Below are 9,783 nucleotides of genomic sequence, written 5' to 3' on the forward strand. Positions count from 1 at the left end.
ACCAGCCTCTGTACAGCGTTTTAAGGTTGAGACATTCCTACTGTAATTCAGTCTCCCTTAAGTGTTTGGTTCCAAATTATTGAACTCCTCCTTTAATATGAGGGATGCATATAGACTCTGTGACACTACTTTCAACCTGAAAGGTGAAAGCTGGTTTCCAATAAGCAGATAGTTCCATGTATTTGATAAGTCTGGCATGAGGTACTAGATCTCTCTTGCTCAACTCCCACTGACAGCTGTCTTTGTTGCATTTTGCACAGTTTCCCTTCCACGTGAGCTAATGTATTAGCTACAGAACTGTTTCACTTTGACAGTACACAATCTATTCAAAATATAACTTGGAGACAGTTGATGTCTCTTTTCTTGTCAGGGATACACACCAAGCATACACACTAATTTATTCAAGATGGGCATAGTTGCAGAAATATCAGTATTGATCTTAATTGTTGCTAATATTCTTTTCATGCTTGTCTGCCTACAAAATGTGTACATTTTTATTTAACTCTTACCAGTGAAAATTCACATTGTAATATTTTGTGACCATGACAGTTTTGTTAAAGAATGAATTGGAGCAGTATGTGCCTTCGGCCTGTAGACCGTAGTTACAGTCTGAAAATAAATGAACTATATTTTAGTACTTGAATCTCCAAATCTCTTTTTTACATTATTATTTAATAACTTTGATCATCTGTGTACCAACATAGAAAGTTATGAACTGGGTTGGAGTGATCCCCATCTCTTTTCAAATTAGTAGGTGGCTTCGTCCATATTGTCATCACTGCCAGCTCCATAATCATCACCATCTTCAAAGTAGTTTGTTATGTAGTCATTTTCCTGTAAAGGAATATCAGAGAATCTACATTTACCTTAAATGGCAGAGTAGAATCTTTAAAAATGACCAGCATTTTCTAAAATGCATTAATTTGCTAAATAAATTAGATCTTGTACAGGTTTCATGCATGAAAGATCCCTGAAATAGATTCTGTCAATCTGCCACCTCAACTCCTCAACTACAGCAGTGCCCCATTAAGAGCAAGACATTCCAGTTTAAAGACTAACAGAAATGCTCTTCTGATTTATATTGGGTTGGATTCCAAACTCCACAATGACTTTATTGGAGCCAAATAGTTCTAGCCCATGTTTTAGTGTCATGTACGGAGGTTATGTTTATAATTATGTGGCTTTGGTCACAATCAAGCATTTACCTCCTCAAGCTCTTCTTCATCATACTCTTCTCCTTCAACTTCCTCTTCTTCTTCATCACCTCCTTTCTTTTTTTCTTTCTCCGTCTCATCATCTGATTTATCGTCACCCATTTTCTGAAGTTCCTGACAAAAACAGACCAAATGACTCTGAAATCTGTTCTAGTTTGGTGTTAAAGGTTTTCTGTGATATAAAATAAATTAATAAATATACTCCAAGTTATATATGATATGGCTTAGCAAGGAGGAGGGGAATAAAAGCCACAAACTTACATCAAGTTTAGAAAGTACAGCCTCCTTTTCTTTGTTTGAGACCTTTGTGGATTTCTTTGAATCTGTAGAAGTTCATCTTATTGGGAAATGATACAAAAATGCAGAAATGCACTGTAAATTTGTTGAAATTTAATTACCAATTTTCTTTCTTATTCTTCTCTTCTGGGGCATTAGTTCCTTTGGAAGACGGTTCCAGTCTGTAAAACAGGTTTAGGCTCAATGTGTACTTACAAATGCATAATACACTTTGCTTAAGGTGGAGTGATATTACCTGGCGTCCATTCTGCGTCCTCGATTTTACAGCAATCCCTTATGTATTTTTCTTTATAGCGTTCGACATCTGGGAACAAGATACAAAGACAGTGAACTGGACATCCTGATCGGTTTTCTCTTTTAATCATGTGGAGGGGGGAGGGGGAGGGAGAAAAAAAAATCAGTGGATTTCTCCTTCATTATGAGAAAGATCACTCCCAGAAGACATTCCACACCTCATGGCCCACTGATGTGTGGTTAAGTGGAGTAAAATTAAGTGCTGCAGCTGAAAGCCACTGTACATTAATACAACTTACAGTGATTGAATTTGTAAGTGCTCACCGTTCTTGCCTGAGGACGACTTTATATTGAAAGGCAGGTCCTTCATTTTCCCTCTCATCTCTTGTTTCAATGCTAACATGTAGTCTTCTGCCTCGCCAGCCTTTAGAGGCACTGGTTTAAACTCAGATTGCTGTACAACATACAAAAAGGTATGGCATGATTTGTGTGTGAGGCAACAAAAGACGATAGTGAGCAAGGATTCAGCCAGTTACCAACCAGTTATTTCAGTTATTTTAAGGGATATGGGGACAATTACTTTAAATATTATCAGTAATCTGTATAGATTTTAAAACTAACTTATGGTTAAAGGCTAAGCACCAGCTCTATGAAAGTGTCAAAAGTGTCAAACAAATAAATACAGTGGAATTTGAGTTCCTAACTTGTGTTTATTGATAGTCAGAAAACATGTTATTTCTTACTAATTCAAGGAATAAAGTTTAAAATACCGTTGAAGTTTGACATAATGAAGTAATTTAATTCTGTGAACAGATTTCCTCAACGTTCACAGCTGGACAAAAGGATGAACATTATGAAAATAATATTTCTAAAACTAAAAATGGAGATAAATATTTATAAATTACTTAGGATACAGATTTGCAGCATCCACCTGCATTAAATGGCAACTAATTCACACCAGTACGCTCACCACTCAGCTGGTAGAGAGATAAGAGGGGACGACCGAGCCAAGATGGAGACTGAGGCCAGACATGGCCTAAAGAGTAGTTATAGTCAGGAAATCTGGGAAACGTCCCTACTCTGGAGATATTCCCAGGGATTTTTTATGACTTTCAGGAATTTTGTTTTATGTCTCATCCAAATTACAGTGCCCTGACCTTGCACAGGTATCCACACAGACTAAATGGACAGTACCTCCTGTGGGCCCCATAAACACCACCTTCAGCAACTGCCCAAGCATTGCTAAGTGCTACCTGTCAGGTCCGAACCAGCTTAGCTTCAGTGGATCTGCATTTTCAGGTGTTATAGCTGCTGACAATGGCATCAGTGCCCTTTTATAAAATTCCCTGCTCTAACACACCTGTTTCAAAATATTTATGGATTTAACAGATTTAATGAAGATGTGAACCAACTGTGTAGAGCTGGAGTTAAATACCCCTGATACAGAGTCCAATATTAACATCTAGCTTTACTCTTCAGAATGTAAATGAGCCAAATATAAGTAGAGACGGTTTCTAAAGCACTCACTGGAAACATTGGCCGAGGCCCTCTCTGAGTTTCAGGCATTGACCCTCTGTTAATACCCAGCGCCTCTATATTGAAGGTAAACGCCGCTATACCTCTGCCTTTTCCTGCCATTTTGCTCTCAATATACAGACAATAACACAAGTATTTTGTCGTTAATTTAAATCAATCAAACGCGCTCTTTGGTGAGGTTTTATAGAAAATCAGTTGGTGTAGGCGGTGCTTGTTTCATGTTTAACCAATTGTATTGCAGTTTATGCTGGCGTCACGAAGACATTATCCAATCCACGCTGTCCTTGGAAAGGGGCGTTATACTTTCTGTTGGATTCTTGAATCTCTAAATCATCAGAATCGATTCTAAGACCTGATTCCTTAATTTTTGTAACTGAAGGCATTGACCCAGGTCAAATGACAATATACTATAGTTATCAAGAAATGACTTTGAAAAGATACATATTTAAGGAACAACATTAGCATGTCCTCAAAGTCAGCATGACGAAGGAGCGGAACATCCATCGCTAAATATGATATTTATAACACATTTAATGTTCAAAACAATGCGAGTCGGCTCCTAATGTTCATCTAAAAATCGGTTGACGGAATCGACACGTTCCTGGTCGACACATCACTCTTGCAAATGTCTGCAGCGCTCGAGGGTTGGGTTTGTGTTGGCAAATCTTTGTCTTTTCGTTATTAATCTGTTTTTTTCGCGGTGTCGTTACCGTTTGTGTTTAGAGGATGCCGGTGATGGACTGGTACGCGCACAAAACGCTGGATAACGGCGTGTTCTGGATCCAGGAGCGCTTTTACGAGTCCGGTAACCGGGCGAATATGTGGTTAATCCACGGCTCTCACCAGGACGTGCTGATAGACGCGGGCCTGGGTTTACGGAGCCTGCCGGACTACATCAGCTCCAAATGTCTGCTGGGGGAGGACACCAAACGGAAAAACCCGCTGCTGGCCATCGGCACGCACGTGCACTTCGACCACTCGGGTGGGCTGCACCAGTTTCAACAGGTGGGCGTGCACAAGGCAGAGGTCGATGCCCTGGCTAACGGAGACAACTTCGAGACGGTCACTTGGCTGAGTGACCGCGAGATCGTGGAGAAACCCAGCCCCGACTGGACCGCCAGACAGTACAGAGTGAGGGCTGTGCAGCCCACTCACATACTGCAGGAAGGTGGGTGTGTGACTAGCTTCTAGGCAATGAGGGTGGCCACTGTAGTGGTGGGTGCCACATCAACATTGCTGTCCACCATGTGGTACATCCACTGTGTTCCTCCTTGGAATGCAGTGCTCAAATGTTTACATAGTTCCCTGCATAAGACCTGTCAAAATGAAAAACAAATAAACAACCATAAAAAAAACAAATAAAACATAAAAAAATGCAATACATTGATTTACATTTGACCACAGAGTAATACTGCTTTTGCATTTTGATAAAAATCTAATCATATTGTATTTATACACAAAATAAAATATGTAAAATATCCTGCAAATCCACTGGAGTTTCACATAGGGCCCATCCGAGTCCTGCAACCACAATTATAACCAAACATTATCATACTGCAGACTTCTACAAGCCTCTAGGCTGATCCTTGTCTCTGTTTCATCCAGTACCCATCTAGCATTTAGAAAGCCACTGGGATCCATCTCCATTTCGTAATCCTGACCCTAGTGCAACTCTGCAGTGGGCATTGCAGCATTCTCCCTGCTCTCTAATCTCCCAACATCTCGAGCTTGTTATTAATCCCTTAATAGGGTTAAATGGGAGTGTTAATGCTGGGAAAACACTAAATGTGAAGTGCAGTCCTTTTTCAACATCAGCCGTATCGCTGTGGACCACGCGGCATGCAACATGACTTCATTCCGACCCGCCTTGTATGATCCCGAGAAAAGAATCGAACTCAATCAGATTACGCTGGTCTTAAAAGGAGCATGTCTGTGGTTTGAGAACCAAGCCCTCCGCCTAATGTGATTTTCTTGTAGGTCTGAATTGTCTTCAGATGATAGCTACACATTCAAACCACAGGAAGGGCAGCAAATGAATGTATGCAGTTCTATTACAATGAGAGATCACTGAGGTCCAGTAGGTAAGTGTAGGACGGAACCTCAAGATCCATGCTTCATCTTACAGCGGCGCTTCACACTGCGGCTAATGCCACATTGTTGTAACATATAAGACATACAGATTTAGATATGACTGCAGGAACATGGCTGTCTGAGATGAATCAGTTTTAGGACCATTATTTAGGGCAGCAGGTGATGTCGCTGTCACACAGCTCCATAGACCTGGGGTTGGGGGTTCGAGCCCTGCCTCACTGTTTGGTGTGTTTACCCCAGTTTACTCCGGGTGCTTGGGTTTCCTTCCACTGTGCATAAGTGTCCTTGTGTGTGTGTTTGATGCCTTGTGATTGACGGGCACCCTGTGATTCCAGGTAGGTTCCAGACGAGCAGTTACAGAAAATAATGGAAGTTTATTATTCTGAAGAATTTATTACAGCCGGTCATGGATCTGGATAGAACTATCACTCGATCTGGACCTGGACCTGGACCATTTAATGAGGCCCAATTTTAACCTTCTGATTCCCATAAATACATGGAATATTGGTTTAAAATACCAGCACAGTCTAAACATCACCTTACTTATAACTACTTATATATGCACAACCCTTCCCTTGTCATCACTGTATCTTTTTAATTCTGTGTGGTCACAACACAGCACTGTGTGTCTCTTCTCTCCAGGACAAATCGATTCACCAAAATCTCCCTTTCCCTAATCATGTGTGCAGTGGCTGGTGCAGCTTGTGCTGTGTCAGTGCTGCAATGCAGCTGCAATATCCAGTTGCTACACTGCCCTTCTGTTTTTACCACTTTCTCAGGTGACATCATCAACCTCGGAGACCGGCAGCTGACGGTGCTCCACATGCCCGGCCACTCCAGAGGAAGCATCTGCCTCCACGACAAGGACAACAAGATGCTCTTCAGCGGTGACGTGGTCTATGACGGCTCCATGATCGACTGGCTGCCCTACAGTGTCATCGGCGACTACGTGCGCAGCTGCGAGAGGCTGGTGGAGATGGTGGACAAAGAGGAGGTGGAGCTGGTCATGCCCGGCCACTACAACACCTTTGGAGCCAAGAGGCTCCACCGATTGGCCTCCAGCTACATCTCCAGTGCAGGAACCTTCCATAAGGCCTCCACCTGTGCAGTGAAATCAGTAGCCAGCATGGCACTGCGTTTCTCCAACTCCTGCTGTGTCTGTTAGTAGCTGTTGTAGTTTCTTTTTAGGTTCCTTTTATTTATTTCTTTTTATTAGTTTTTGTGCACTTTTATTTTGAAAACTCTGTGCTAAATGCAGAACACCTCGTCTAGCATTACAGCTAGAAATGAGCCTTTCTGAGTGTGGAGATGCTGTGTAGTCAAATAGTTTGGAACCAGAATGAAGAGATGAATTTAAAGAGAGCTCATGAATGCAGCCTAATAGCTGTCTCTCACATCGTAGCTGAGAACTGGGACAAATGAAGGGAAGTGTGTGCAAACAGTAGCATTTAGTGGCATATAAATGCCAGGCATGCAGCAAATAAACGAGGCCTTTGAATACATAAAATCAAGCTTTTGATGTCCTACCTCATCTATGAAACATGTTGGAAATACTCCCTTGGCCCGGGCGTGCCCGATAACTTTTTTTTTTATATATATATTATTGATGTAAGACAGGAGTAGCTTTAGATATACACCAATCACGTTGTGATTCTACACTCACTGTCCATTTTATCAGTTTCACTGACTATACAGGAGCGCTGTGCATGCTCTGTGTGCCCCTTTCACCCTGTTGTTCAGGGCTCAGACCCCCTAAAGGACCACCACAGAGCAGGTATGATTTGGCACTGACACTGGCGTGGTGGTGGCGTGTTAGTGTGTGCTGGTACGAATGGATCAGACACATCAGTGCTGCTGGAGTCCATTCACAGTCCACTTTGTTATTAGACACACTTACCTTGTTGGATGTAAAGTCAGTATGAGGTAGAGCATTCTCTGTTCTTCCATCAGTGGACGCAGGACACAGTTACCTGGATATTTTCCGTTGGTGGACAATTTTTAACATGCAGTAACACTAATATCTTTACAAACTCCAGCAGCACTGCTGTGTCTGATCCACTTTTGCCAGAACAACACAAACTAAAACACAATGACCATGTAAATGTCACTGCAGCGCTGAGAGTGAGAACATTGCGGGGTCCTGAGCGGGGTCTGGAGGTTGTGGGTTTGATTCCCGCTCCGGGAGACTGTCTGTGAGGAGTTGTGTGTGTTCTTCCCATGTCCACGTGGATTTCCTCCGGGTGCTCCGGTTTCCTCCCACAGTCCAAAAACACACGTTGGTAGGTGGATTTGACCACTCAAAAGTGTCCGTAGGTGTGAGTGTGTGTGTAGCCCTGTGAAGGACTGGCGCCCCCTCCAGGGTGTATTCCCGCCTTGCACCCAATGATTCCAGGTAGGCTCTGGACCCACCACAATCCTAAACTGGATAAGGGTTACAGATAATGAATGAATGAAGTGAAAGGGCAAATAAAATATGCTGAGCAACAGATGGACTAGACAGTGGAATTGTAGAAATACGCTCCTGTTTGGTCAGTAGAAGTGAGAGAATGCAGAGGGAGTGTGGAAACGAGGTGGTCACAATTTTATGGCTGTATGCGTATATGGTGTACACATATGTTTAAAAAAAATCTGTTGAGGAGATGCTCAACATTGGCCAGATGCACAGTTACACTCTTGAGACTCCAGTATTGCCTTCATTATGATTAATATTATGATGATTATTATTATTATGTCTTCTAAAATGCTCCAGTATTGTGCAGATGTTTATGGATGTGGACTGGTTTGGAAGTTTAAGTGTGAGTTCAAATGTCCAGTGAGAGCTGTAAAGTAGTAGTAATACTAAACATTAAGACACGTAACAAAATGAATGTATTTCTGTTTGTGTTTACAAAGGGGAGATTAGTGAGGGGTATTTAAGAGAGAGAGACATTTCTCTAGGCTTGCTGAGGAATAATAGGTTTATACGTGATGAAAGGAATAATGGTTTTATAGTCAGTGAAATGAATAATTCAGGCCATAGCCTAGCGCTAATGTTGCTAACAATGATTACAATAGTGCTACACATCGGCATTATGACAATTACACCATAATAATGGGTGACTTTTCTTCCCAAAATCAATAAATAAGTGGTGTCACTTATAAGTCACACAGATCCAGGAACCTGGAGGTTGTGGGTTCGATTCCCGCTCCGGGTGACTGTCTGTGAGGAGTTGGTGTGTTCTCCCCGTGTCTGCGTGGGTTTCCTCCGGGTGCTCCGGTTTCCTCCCACAGTCCAAAAACACACGTTGGTAGGTGGATTGGTGACTCAAAAGTGACCGTAGGTGTGTGTGAATGTGTGTGTGTGTGTGTGTTGCCCTGTGAAGGACTGGCGCCCCCTCCAGGGTGTATTCCCGCCTTGCGCCCAATGATTCCAGGTAGGCTCTGGACCCACCACGACCCTGAATTGGATAAGCGCTTACAGATAATGAATGAATGAATGTTGGTAAGTGGGTTGCTGCATGAAATCCTCCAAAGGTGTGAGTGTGTGATGCCCTGAGATGGACTGGTACCCTACCAATGGTGTGTTCCTGACGTGCACCCAGTGATTCCATGTAGGTGACCCTGATGAGGATGAGGCGGTTGTAGAAGATGAATGAATGAGTGATGGAATAACTGGTGACTACCTGCTTTTATTCATGGTTAGTGAGAGTTGCATGTATCTACTTTCATTCCTAGACTAACAGGGTCATAAGAACTTGGCCCAGCTACTGAATGACAATCTTTGAGTTATATTTACACTCACTCGTCCCTCTCTGAAACCACAAATAGACAGGATCTCAGATTCTCCAGAATGGGAAATGCTTTCTGAACTGAGAGGTTAGGCGAACTTCTTAACAGGATCAAGAACTGAACTGCAGTGCTTTTGCTCATTTTCTGTGCCAAAGCTAACGTAGCATGCATTAATTATGAAGCACAGTCACTAAGAGTAAATGATAACCATTTAATTTGGGGTTGACAGTGAAAAGCTTGAATAGACACAGCTTTTAGAGGCAGTTAGAACTTCCACAGCAGTCTTGCTTGTATTCCAGGGTTTGTTGATTACATTGATTTTGATTTTGACTCTTAAGCTGCTATTTTCTAGGTTTCGTAAGATGGCTGTCACGTCATGTCCGAGTGTTTGTAGACACCTGATCGTCCAGCATTTGTTGTGGCAACAAGGCTTTGTCCATCTTTGCTTAAACTGATGCTGGAAGATTGCTGTGAGGATTTGATCCATCTATCACCATCTAAAAGCTTGTAGTCGATGCTTGGCACTGAACATAGTCATGGTTCCTTGTTCATTGCTTTCCTGTGGAGACTGTACCATGTGTGTGTGCAATTAGACCAACATTGGTGTACCTAGGGTGACCAGACGTCCTCTTTTACTCGGACA

General features: G+C 42.4%; 2 protein-coding genes across 4 annotated transcripts; one reads left to right on the forward strand and one right to left on the reverse strand.

Annotated features, from left to right (window-relative positions):
• Nucleotides 1-536: 536 nt before the first annotated feature.
• On the reverse strand, nucleotides 537-3,407 carry LOC136678619 (DNA-directed RNA polymerase III subunit RPC7-like). 3 transcript variants are annotated; one of them, XR_010796482.1, is made up of 8 exons: nucleotides 3,273-3,407; nucleotides 2,070-2,199; nucleotides 1,747-1,815; nucleotides 1,613-1,672; nucleotides 1,476-1,537; nucleotides 1,206-1,328; nucleotides 697-834; nucleotides 537-609 (listed from the first exon to the last, which is right to left on the reverse strand). XR_010796482.1 is itself a non-coding variant. In XM_066656673.1 (8 exons), the coding sequence occupies exons 1-7, from the start codon at nucleotides 3,381-3,383 to the stop codon at nucleotides 748-750; spliced, it is 642 nt and encodes a 213-aa protein (XP_066512770.1). In that variant the 5' UTR covers nucleotides 3,384-3,407; the 3' UTR covers nucleotides 537-609; nucleotides 701-747. The 3 variants fall into 3 exon arrangements, 2 of the variants coding, with proteins under 2 accessions (XP_066512770.1, XP_066512769.1); XM_066656673.1 differs by having other exon boundaries at nucleotides 701-834; XM_066656672.1 differs by lacking the exon at nucleotides 537-609 and having other exon boundaries at nucleotides 645-834.
• Nucleotides 3,408-3,896: 489 nt separating this feature from the next.
• On the forward strand, nucleotides 3,897-7,190 carry LOC136679638 (acyl-coenzyme A thioesterase MBLAC2-like). The gene is made up of 2 exons (XM_066658281.1): nucleotides 3,897-4,449; nucleotides 6,152-7,190. The coding sequence occupies exons 1-2, from the start codon at nucleotides 4,008-4,010 to the stop codon at nucleotides 6,535-6,537; spliced, it is 828 nt and encodes a 275-aa protein (XP_066514378.1). The 5' UTR covers nucleotides 3,897-4,007; the 3' UTR covers nucleotides 6,538-7,190.
• Nucleotides 7,191-9,783: the final 2,593 nt, after the last annotated feature.

Source organism: Hoplias malabaricus, chromosome Y, assembly GCF_029633855.1.
Source record: "Hoplias malabaricus isolate fHopMal1 chromosome Y, fHopMal1.hap1, whole genome shotgun sequence".
Classification (NCBI taxonomy): domain Eukaryota; kingdom Metazoa; phylum Chordata; class Actinopteri; order Characiformes; family Erythrinidae; genus Hoplias; species Hoplias malabaricus.

Bases quoted from the DNA above. Each gene is read 5' to 3' on its own strand.
- LOC136678619 (XM_066656673.1), bottom strand. From the start codon at position 3,383: ATGGCAGGAAAAGGCAGAGGTATAGCGGCGTTTACCTTCAATATAGAG. The intron at 1,816-2,069 runs GTGAGCACTTAC...TCTTGTTCCCAG, and splicing joins GTCGTCCTCAGGCAAGAACG to ATGTCGAACGCTATAAAGAA. The intron at 835-1,205 runs GTAAATGCTTGA...ATTCCTTTACAG, and splicing joins ATGAAGAAGAGCTTGAGGAG to GAAAATGACTACATAACAAA.
- LOC136679638 (XM_066658281.1), top strand. From the start codon at position 4,008: ATGCCGGTGATGGACTGGTACGCGCACAAAACGCTGGATAACGGCGTG. The intron at 4,450-6,151 runs GTGGGTGTGTGA...CCACTTTCTCAG, and splicing joins CACTCACATACTGCAGGAAG to GTGACATCATCAACCTCGGA.